The sequence below is a fragment of the Lutjanus erythropterus genome, chromosome 9, assembly GCF_056507025.1.
Source record: "Lutjanus erythropterus isolate fLutEry1 chromosome 9, fLutEry1.hap2, whole genome shotgun sequence".
Lineage (NCBI taxonomy): Eukaryota > Metazoa > Chordata > Actinopteri > Lutjaniformes > Lutjanidae > Lutjanus > Lutjanus erythropterus.
This window is the reverse complement of record NC_139325.1, coordinates 35,200,446-35,212,413: the sequence shown is the minus strand read 5'-3', so window position 1 is coordinate 35,212,413 and position 11,968 is coordinate 35,200,446. Positions and strand designations below refer to the sequence as shown.

Genomic DNA, 11,968 nt, shown 5'->3' with positions numbered 1-11,968 from the left:
ACCCCACTAAGCTCCGTCACACAGGTTACCCATAATCCTGTTTTTAAAAATAGTTTGTTCATCACTGTGTGAACCAATCAGGAGACTTGCTACTCACATTTAAAATAGCCTCTAGTGGTAAATGAAAGCTAAGCGATAAAACAGAAAGTTGAAGAAACAAAACATAAAATAGTTCAGTTTTTTGGGCGTGTACCTTGATTGACAGGTGCTTCAGCCAATCACAGTCAGCTGTGAAGGTCGCCGCTTGCTCCACCCACTCTGGCGTGCTGTGATTAAATGATGCTTTAATACGTCTCCTCAGAAACCTGTGAAAACAGACAGAGACAGACGCCGCTCAGTAAACTGTACAGAGAGGCGGGGCATCTTGATGACGAACAGAACTGTGAGGAAATCACCTGACAGGTGATCAGTTACAGCTGAGGTGTGACTCAGGTGTGTGTTTGTTATCAAAGGGAACACCAATCAGTGTTTGACAGGCGCCAGGGCTCAGCTGTTGACTTAGACTTTTTGATTTCACTGCTTTCACCTGGGGCCTGTGAGGGGGCGGGGCTTCAGGTCAACTGAAAACTTAATACCCTTTTCATGTCATACTGATCAGTTTGACGGGAAACCAGTAAGAACAAAGGCCTACAATTATCTATTATTTAGCTGCAATTATTTATTCATCAGCACATGAATTTTAGAGCTGCAACGATTAATCGATTATTAAATTAATCACCAATTATTTTGATAAACAATTGATTAGTTTGAGTCTTTAAGAAAAAAAAAGTAAAAATTCTGTGATTTCAGCTTCTTAAATGGGAATATTTTCTGGTTTCTTTCCTCCTCTCTGACAGTAAACTGAATATCTGTGAGATGTGGACAAAACAAGACATTTGAGGACGTCATCTTTTTCTGACATCTTATGGACCAAACACCTAATTGACTGATGGAGGAAATGGTCGACAGATTAATCGATAAAGAAAATAACTGTTATTGTAAAGACAATAACTGGTACAGGAAAGACTTGGAACGGTCAAACAGCAACAGAACAAATATTGTCAGTTTCTGTGGAGTCACCGGGCTCGGATCTTTTTAATGTTTGATTAATATGATTCATTTCCTGTCCTGAACGCAGCTCAGACTTATGCTGCCGTCACACAATCACATAGAGAAACCTTCAGGTTGGGGCTCTGTTATGTAATATTATCAATTTTAAATTATCACTATTAAATTATAAAAATGACCAATGCAGAAATCAGAAAACTCAGCTGGGGAAAATGCTGCATCAAAAGAATTATTATGTATCTATCAACTTTTAAGATTTCCCCTCTTGTTATTATTATTATATTAAGTTTCAAACCGGGACAAAAACAGTTTGATGATAGAAACTCTGACTGACTGCTTCTCATTCTGTTAATTCTCTTTCATCCCATCCTCCTTCAAATGTGACACTTTTCAGACTACACATTTTAGTTTTTAGGCTCTAGATTTTAAAGCTATAGATTTTATTATTTAGGCCATATAATTTATTTTCAAGGCTATATTTTATTTTTTAGTCTACAGATATATTTATTTTATGCCATAAATTTGACTTTTTTCTACAATTTATTTTTAGGCTACAGATTTATTATCAAGCAACAGAGTTCTTGTTTTTGTTTTTTTTGTTTTTTTTTTAGGCGGGACAATTTAGTTTTTAGGATACAATTTTTATTTGGGGGTATAGATTTCCTTTAGGATACAGATTTTATTTTTTAGGCTTACAGATTTAGGCTTACTATTTTCTAGGCTATATTTGATTTTTGTAGGCATCAGATTTTATTTTCTTTTAGAAAAATTACCTGCAGGTTTATTTTTATGCTATAGATTCATATTTTAGGCTACATATTTTATTTTTAAGATATAGATTTAGGCTACAGATTTTCTTTTTTTAGGCTCTAGGTTTTATTTTTTTTAAGGTTACAGATTTTATTTTATATAATTCTGTATGTGATATATGTTATTTTTTAGGGTACACTTTCTATTCAGAATATATCCATGGGTTTTTATTGCTCCCTCAGGTCTGTTCTGTTCTCTCACTAATAAACAGAAATGTATTAAATCCTGTATTGTTTCTACTCATTTGACCGTTGAGAGGCTGTTCATCCTGAGGTGAATGGAGGAGCCACCTCATAGATCTCATCTACATGAAGTCATAAAGTTCAGTGTGTTGGAGAAACGTACAGGCCTCACACACTGACCTCCACAAACATCAGCCGTGACTCAGCAGCTTCGGTTCGGACCCAAACTGACGTCACTGCTGATTCTTCTTGTGTTGGCTGAAGGTGTGAAGCTGCTTCAGTCTGCAGAGAGAGACACGAGTTCACAAACAGCAGAATTAATACGTCTGGAATGTGTCTGAACATTTACATCATTTATAAGAAGTTTTCCCTCATTTAGAAAGTTTCTTTAAAATACTGAGCAGCTCTTGATGGCTGTGATTAAATGTCCAGCACCATAAACTCACACTACATTTCGTCACTGATTGTACTAGTTTTTCTTATTTAGGCTTAAAAATAAAGTAAAACAGGAAGAATAGAAAAATGTGACTTACAGAAATTAATCTTATGTACTTATTTATTATTTATTGTTTGAAGTAACACTGGCTTCTGGCTCATTGCGACAGCATTTCTCACGACTATCATAATCTTTACAAACCAATCAATCGATAAATTAATGGAGAAAATAATCAGCAGATTAATTTAAAAATTTAAATTAATAGTTCAAAAAAAACCTACTTTTACATTATCAACTGAGCCACAATCATCTAATGAGATCAGATATAAAAGTACAACAGTCACAGAGTACATTTTACAGCACTGAGTACTTTTACTTTAATACTTTAACTACATTTCACATACTCTTACTGAAGAGTATTTTCACAGTGTGGTATTGGTACTTTAACCTGAATATTTCTCCCATCACTGATGAAGCAGCTCAGCATTCATCATCTCATGTAAAAAACCTGGACTGAAGATCTTAAAATCCGATCTGTGCTGCCACCTGCTGGTGAAAACTCGAGGGCTGCTTTTCATTCAGTAAATATGTCTCCTTGTCTCCTCCAGGTGCAAGAAGCAATTTTTTTTTTTTTAAAAAGGTATGTCTTATTTTTATAGTGTAGTAATAATGTCTGGTATGACTGATAGTCACAAGCTACTGAAAAAAAAAACAACTTAAATTCTATATTATATTTTTTTTAATCAACTGATAAATTATTAATCAATAATTAAATTAATCACCAAGTATTCTGATAATCAATTGATTGGTTTGAGTCATTTAGGGGAAGTCAGAATTCTCTGATTTCAGCTATTTTTGGATTTATTTCTCAATGGACAAGATTGTGACAGGATTAATTAAACAATTAAAAGTTTGGGGTCATTTTTAAGAAACAAAAAAAGTCAAAATTCTCTGATTTCAGCTTCTTAAATGTAAATATTTCCTGGTTTCTTTCCTCCTCTCTGACAGTAAACTGAGTATCTTTGAGTTGTGGACAAAACAAGACATCTGAGGACGTGATCTTGGACTCTGATCAATATTTTTTGACATTTCATGGACCAAACAACTGATTGATTGATGAATGAAATGGTAGACAGATTAATTGATACGGAAAATAATTGTTACTGGAAGGATTTGAAAACTAGGTCCAAACAGATTCTCAGACTTTTGTTCAACATCGTCAGACTTTCATTTCATTTTCTATTACTGTAATTCTATTTTCAAACTTTTATTCCACATTTTAAAACGTCAAGTTCATACTGTCTGACTTTCAATCCATATTCTTTATTTACATCCATATAATCACCTTGCAAATGCATAAGAATAAGTTAGTTTGATTTGGCTGCAGCAGGAAATCACTGCAAAATCAAACAGCCATTTTTAAACAGGAACGAGCCTGAAATGTGTTGTTCCCCTATTTTCACGTAAACAGTGGTTTTACCATGTCGTTGGCCTTTCGTTTGATTCATGGTGTCAAAATTGTACGAAAAAGTGGAGCAATTTGTCTTTCTATGTTTGTATGTTGTATGGCTTGACATCAATTCAAGATGGCTGCCATAAGACCCCCGTCGCCATGACCGCGCTAACCTTCTCAAGAAAACACCGTTAGGCTCCTTAAAAAAACAAGTTACAAACGAATGCCATTCGGGTGCAAGGTGACGAGTTTCTCCTACTAGATTAGATTAGATTAGATTAACTTGGAGAACTTCATCACAAATTAAAAATCATAAATCACTCGTAGACTTGTGAAAGAACAGTCCATTGTCTAAAAATACCTAAAATATTTCAGTCGAAATGTCACTTTTGTCTGTACATGTACGACGGTACAACAAGAAAGAGACGCATTTAGCCCTCACGCAGCAGACTGAACACACAGTGTTTTCCTTACCTCGATTATTCAGTATTTCACAGAGGTGGACGGTCCCGCTGCACTTTCTGATGAGACGCCATTTTGTTTCTTTGTTGTCACTCTCTTCCCGCCATCACTGCTAGCTTAAAGCTACATAACAAGTTAGCTGCCTGGAGAACTAAGCTAACACGATAACTGCCGGTTAAATTACAAACTTTATGATTTAGAGCTACACATTCTGTGGCAGACTGGTCAGCTTACCTTATCCTCCAGCAGTGTAGTTTCATAAGAACACCACTGTACAGCAACAGTTTGAGGGGAGGCTCAGTGAATGGAAGAAAACATTAGCTAATTGTTATGTTAGTTATCAAAAGGAAATGTGTGGCTTGGTTAAAGGGAGCTACAGTATAGCTGGGGTAAATAAATGCCTGTGTCTCAGTGAGCAAGGACAGTGTCAGTCAGGCTGGGTATATGATGTCATAAACTTCAAGAACCAATCCTGTAAATTGAGGGGGCGGTGCAATACATATCATTAGTGGTGAAACCCAGGCAAATGGAGAAGCCTGATGTAGCTAGTTAGCAGGATTACCTAGCAAAACAAAGGAGAAACAGGTGCAGCTAGTTTGCATTGCATATTTGCATTTTCATGAATTCTTGAATATTAAATGATGTGGAGCTATATGTAAGACATTTTAACATGCATTTTGCAAAAAAATATGTAGATATACACATATATATCAGGCAATTTGTTACCTCTTGCAGAGTATTTCATATTGTTTAAAAGATAACTGGAGGTTGATTAAAAAAAAATAATAATTTTTTTGTTTTGTTTACCAGTATAATATAAAAACATATTTAAATTCTTAGTGAAACAATGCAGTTTTAGCGTCAGCCTTTAATCGTCCAGCATTCACAACACTGGTTTCACTTTCTTACATGTAAATGCTGCCATACAGCTGACAGTACACTGTCACAAGTGTTATTCTAGTCATTTTTCTTAATTTATTAGTCAAATTTTATTATATTGAGTTTATAAACAATGAAATCAGCCAATTAAAAACCCACCATGTATGTGTACGTTTTCAATTGGAGATCAGCAATGAAAAATAAGTATTGAAAGTACAAAATATAAAGTCAGAGTCATTTCTCTGATCCAGAACTGCCCCTCCTGATGCCTGCAGGGTGGCCGGGTCAGAGGTCAGAGGGTCAGAGGTCGGGGGCCTCCAGGCTCTTCAGCCACAGCTCCAAGGCGAACTTGGTCCCGGTGCTGACCCGCTCTACGTCCGGCCCGCTGACCGGTGCCCGGCTGATGAACACTGTCACAGGCAGCGTGGAGTCACTCAGAGCTCCTCCTGTGGAAACCTGAGACACACTGGAAACACAGCAGGAGGTCAGAGGTCACATCTTGGACTCTGGGAAACGTTTTATGGACCAAACAACTAATCGATTAGTGGGCAAATTATTGCCAGATTGATCACTAGTTGAATAAAAGGTCTAAACATGTGAAAACAGGTGGAGCACATGGACGTCCGTGTGCTCCACCTGTTTTCACAAGACTGTGACAGGATTAATTTTTCAACATCTTTTGACATTTCTGACTGTTTCAGTCTTATTTTCATTTAAAACATTGGACGTCTGCGGTACCTGATGCTGCTCGGCAGGTTGTCTTGTCCAACCTCAGCGTCCTCTCCGTCCACAGCGGACACGATGGCTCCGACCAGGCGGCTGTCGGCCCACAGGCAGGCGCTGACCTCAGCAGGAGACGGGTTCAGAGAGGCCTGCAGAAAGGGGGACAACCGCAGAGGAAGACTACTGAGGACACGACATGCAGCATGATGAAAGCTGTCAGAAACGTCCACCCAGAAGTCACAGAGCTCACGCTGGGAGTTCCCACAGTCACAGAGTACCTGCAGCTCCAGGTGAGACAGGGACGAGTGCAGCAGCATGTAGATGACTACGTGATGTCTCTGAGGAAGTCCTCTGGACAGCATGGGCGGATACACTGACTGAGGGACAGACAGACAGACAGACAAGGAGACAGAGTTTCATCAATATGTTTATTAAAGCTGAACTGGAAAAAAAAAAAACCTTCCAAAGCTGGTAGATTGACAAGTTTTCAAAAAAAAAAGGTACAACATGTAAGAATTTAGTTTAAAACATTCAAAAATCAAATAAAATCATCAATAGAATATATAAACTGATCTGGACTTATTTCACTGCTGTCAGAAGCTACTCTTTCATTAGTCACTGATATGTTCAACTCATCAGAAGCTAATTATCATTTAGATTTAATTTATATTGTCATACGTGCAATGCTGACCAGACTATATGGTTATTTGTGCAATAATTCAACTTTAAAACTGTACTACTGTTGTATATTTTGTTATTTACATATTTTGACACCCCTTATTTCTATTTTTTATAAATTGTTGTATTTAATAATAATGCTCTTTTTTACATATGTTTACACCTTCTATTTCTGTATTGTTCTATATAGTAGTAATACACGTTTCTTTTATTTATTTAAATTTCTTATACCTTTTATTTCTGTGTTTCTTTAAATTTTGTGCATTTTCCTTAACCAGTAGTTGAAAATGCTGACAATCAATTAATCAATTAATAATGAATAAGATATAAAACTTTTTTTCTCATTTTTTCATCATTTACACTCGTTTCTTTCTCTTTTTTCATTTTAAGTTGAAGTTTTAAGTTTCTTTATTCAGCACATGAGGCACAACAACTGCCATTTCTACACTACTGAATCAATTAATACATTTTTAATTGGTTCAATTCCTAACAGTTATTGATCGATTCATGATTAATCATTAACCTCCCGAGTTAAAAGGAAAAACAAATTCTATGAAGACAAAAAATGCTGTCTCACCTCCCAGAGTCCCAGTATCTTTGGAGAAACTTCCTCAGGTTCCAGTTTGAGTCCAGTTTCCTCCTTTAACTCTCTGAGGCCTGCATCCAGCAGCTACACACACACACACACACACACACACACACACACACACACACAATAAAAAGGTTTATTCTGGTGTGGATTACATTTTATATTTAGTTAAGAAGAAGAAACACTGTGGAAAAAGTCACACAAAATCAAAATTCAGACACAGAAAATTATTTACCGTCTCATCTGGCTCAAGATGGCCGCCTGGAAAAAAACAAAGCCAGAGAACATGAGTCTTATAAACACATAAATACTCCTGAAGAGGTCTGTGTATGTGTGTTTTAAATACGGGCGACTCCACTTATTAAACTTCCAGAGAGCTGCAGTAACAGCAATCTAAGCGCCAGACATTAAACTTCAAAAACACTCCTACAAGCCTACATTTCCCACGATGCAAATGCCCTTTTAAACAATCAGTCAGTAAGTGTCAGACCTGGAGGAACCCAGACATTGGGAAATATCCGAAGCTCCTTTGCCCTGCGTGTCAGCAGCACTCTCTGATTGGCTGTCTGCAGGATGATGGCCACACCCACATCTACTCCTCGCTGCTGAACGTCCGATGGGATCGCAGCTGCCTCCGTGACCGACAGGTGTTTGATGGGACAGAAGGCGGGCCTCTAGGAGAGGAAAGGACAACAAACTCAGAATAGGTCATCAGTATTTTAACTGACACTTCGCTAAGCCCCGCCCTCCTTAGTTACTGTTGCTACGTCTGTCAAGCTTTTAAGCTTTTTTATTTGGCCTCCACAGCTGATGGAGATTCAAGTCACCACCACAATTTTGAGGAAAAGGTGCCGAGCCACAGATGATGGTTATGTCACAAATTTTAGTTGAAAAAATATTGAACTTTTTCTGTCATTTGGTGTATAAGCTGCTTATTTTTTACAGTTGTAACTATTACTTTACACTGTAAAAAAGATAGTTGAGACAACTCAATATTTCAAGGCAAAGTACTACAATGGATTTTAGAGTTTTGATCCCAGCTCAAACTTTTTGACTTTTCAAATCAATTTTTAAAAGTTTTGCCAGTGATGATTTACTTCTTTAGATAAACTTGAATCTTTGAGTTTTATAAATTAAAAAATATTTCAAAAAGTTGGTCACAGTAAGCTGTGTGCACCTGATTTGTCATTGTTTTGGTGCCTATAAATTAAATGGTTTTAACAAACTTCATCATCAGTTTTTTCAAAACAGAACTAAAAAATCTATTGTAATATGTTGCCTTGAAATTTTGAGTTGTCTCAACTTTTTTTGTTTTTACAGTGTAGACCTATGATAAATGAAAATTCAAATTCAAATTGAAGACAGAAAGTAAATATTAAAGACAGAGGGATGAACATTTTGTGTCTGACCTTCAGAGGTGTCCCTCGTCCTTTGTCTCCTCTGTAAAGGACAAACTGGTTTTTCTCCAGAGACCAGTTCACCTCCACCTGATCACCTCCACCATCACTGAAGTGACCCGTTATACTCTGACCACAGAAGAAGAAGACAAACAGATTTCAGGTATAACTTCATGACATACATAAATACATAAATAATAGCAATAAATAATAAATAAATAAAAATCTCTTTGCTATATTAGTATGACGATGGCAACTGTGACATTTTGAACTTCAATAACAAATCTGTTTTCAGACTAGAAAACAGAAAGTATCAAAAATACAAAGTGCTTATTTTACTCTGTCTATTTGTATCAGTAGATTTCTCCTAAATGCACCAAAAGTTACATTAGATAATGCCTCATTTGTGTATTTAAAATGTAAGAATTGTAAATAAAGTTTCATGGTGATATTTACTGTAAAATTTGAAATGTTTTGCCTTAAATCTAAGATTTTCTCAAACCTCTGTCTGCACTGACCTGAACAAACTGAGCTCGTTGTGGGGCAGCTCGGTCCTTACAAACATACACCAGGATCCTCCTCACTTTGTCCATGCTGCCACCTCACCTCACCTGAGCTGGAAGACACAGACAAGAACAGGTGACTGCAAAGTCATTTAAATATGGTGCTGATGAGTGCGACTGCGGCCGTTTTCATTGGTTACATCTATCCTTTCTCAATTATTTTTGCCTTTTAGACTTTACATCACGTACTAGAAATGTTTGTATCACAAGTCAGAAATAATCCTACGCCAACACCACTGTATTTAAATAAATCTTTATCTGAAACTGTGCTGAAATACTAAGTGAAGACACATGAAAAAAAGAAAAGCTGTTCAGCATTTGAATGTATTAGCACAGGTGTCTGCAACCTTTATGATCGGACATATGTCTGTGTGCTCCACCTGTTTTCACAAGTTTGGATCTATTCCTCAATTTACAAGATTGTGACAGGATTAATTAATCGATTCATCGTTTTGAGTCATTTTTTAATTTAAAAAAGTCCAAATTCTCTAATTCCAGCTTCTTAAATGTGAATATTTTCTGGTTTCTTTCCTCCTCTCTGACAGTAAAAGCTGCGGCCCTAAAAACTCTTTATTATGTTAAACAATTTATACTATTTTATATTGGAGTAATCCAAAAGTAACAGAAAAGTAATCAAGTTACTTTAATATTGTGACACTTGGATTGCATTACTACTTTTTTTAAACAGGTAATTATTTACTGTACTCCCATCCCTGCCCAAAACTGACATTATTAATACTATCAATTACTTTTCTTTAAATAAAATGTTTTTTAGCTTAATTTATTACTCTGTGCTTTTGATTGCTGTGTTTCTATCTGTGTACTGAAGCACTTAGTGTATGAAATGTGCCATATAAATAAATCAGCCTCGTCTTTTAATGCACAACATTAACTTACTGATAGTCTTTGTTGGTTTTAATGTCATTTTAACACCTGCTGAATATGTAACTGAGTGTGATCAGACCGAAACCTGAACTGTCAACAAACATCACCAGCTAACTTTAGCTAACATTAAATTTACCCCGACAGGCTTCGTTCAGCGGAAATAAAACCCTGTGAGCGACACCGTTTCACACATTAACCTCCACATATTTTATTATCCATACTTATATTAATGTTGTACATGTAGACGCCACTAGAACACAGTAAAAAGAGTAGAAACCTACTGACAGAGAGTAGACACCAACTAGCGTCCTCACAGCGGCTCATTGTAGCTAGCTCTAACTACATCCGGTGAGCATCTTCAAAATAAAAGCCCACAGCAGACGAGCAGTCAAACAGGTCGTGTCTGAAAAATAAATGTCATGCAGAAAGATAAATTAAAAAGATAATTAAAATCAGTTGTAGTTTCCTCATGATACACACACATGCATAAAAAACATCTTGTTCATTATGTGAAGTTTATTTCTTTTTCTACTAACTAAAAGACTTTTAATTAATGTATATTTTTATATAACGTTTTTAATATTTGGCCCTTCTGTTATTTCGTATACGGTACAATGTATACTCGGTGCTTGTTGATAAGAATTATTAATCAAAAAAATATATATACATTAAGATAATTAAATTTAGAATAAGAATGGATGACAGCAGCTACGTCACATCCTACGACCACGCCCACTTTTAACTGAAAACGCACTGTGAAGACAGCCAGTTAGTGTGTGTGTCTGTCACAAACTCTTCATCACAGGTTAATTAATGATGTTAATGAGGAAGTGACGTCAGCCGATTGTATCTGTAGATTGAAGTGAATCAGAAAAGAGTCTCAGTGGTGACGGAACTAAAGTTTTTACTGTAAAAAACAAAGTTCCTACCATAAAACAGCTGTTTTTAGAATTAAGTTTGGTTCAACTGCACCAAAACAGTAAAATAAATTCTCAACGATATATAAAAAAAAACGTGACACGTGGAAAATACATCACCTGAAAGGATCCATCTTTTCTTTAATGTTGTCAATGTATCAATGCTGATCATCAGCAGACAGAATAATTGTGGAGCTGCATCAATTAACTGATTTATCAATTATGAAATTAATTGCCAGCTTTTTTGATAACTGAGCAATAGTTTTGAGTCATTTTATAAAAGTCCCAATCCTCTGAGTTCAGCTTCTTAAATGTGAATATTTTCTTGTTTCTTTCCTCCTCTCTGACAGTAAACTGAATATATTTGAGTTGTGGACAAAACAAGACATTTGAGGATGTCATCTTCGACTTTGATCAACATTTTTCCTCATTTTCTTACATTTTATGGACCAAACAGCTAATTGCTTATTCTAAAATAACTGTTAGTTTCAGCCCCTCATAACTGTTCAGCGGACTGCTCAGAGGATTTGGCCTCCTGAGACTTAAACAGTGACATGATTTTCTTATTTTATGTTCAAACTTGTAAAATCCTCAGAATTTTGCCGTTTTCACACAAACACAGGTTGCAGGAGCAAAGAACCTGGACAGGCTGCTCTCATCTCGAGGATAAATATATAAAACAAAATAAAATAAAGCGTATTGCTTTATTATTATTATACAGTTATTTACATGCATACAGTAGTCACACATACACCCAACGAAAATAAAAATCAATGAAGAACATTTTTACTGCAGACTTTAGTGTCAATTCTACTGAAGCTTCTGGGAGATTTAATATAAATTGTGCCTTTTGAAAATCAACAGCTAATAAACAAATGTGTGCATTTGGAAAAATCAGTCAGGATGTCTTTGAAATGAAAAATTCATTTTTTTCTTTATCAAAGGTC

At 35.9% G+C, this 11,968-nt stretch overlaps 1 protein-coding gene across 1 annotated transcript; it reads right to left on the bottom strand.

Annotated features, from left to right (window-relative positions):
• Positions 1-5,522: 5,522 nt before the first annotated feature.
• Positions 5,523-10,439, bottom strand: nudt17 (nudix (nucleoside diphosphate linked moiety X)-type motif 17). Its single transcript, XM_084727379.1, has 9 exons — positions 10,386-10,439; positions 9,175-9,272; positions 8,669-8,785; positions 7,750-7,933; positions 7,495-7,520; positions 7,248-7,340; positions 6,271-6,369; positions 6,008-6,141; positions 5,523-5,735 (listed from the first exon to the last, which is right to left on the bottom strand). Exons 2-9 carry the CDS (start codon positions 9,247-9,249, stop codon positions 5,570-5,572), a joined length of 894 nt encoding a protein of 297 aa, XP_084583505.1. The 5' UTR covers positions 9,250-9,272; positions 10,386-10,439; the 3' UTR covers positions 5,523-5,569.
• Positions 10,440-11,968: the final 1,529 nt, after the last annotated feature.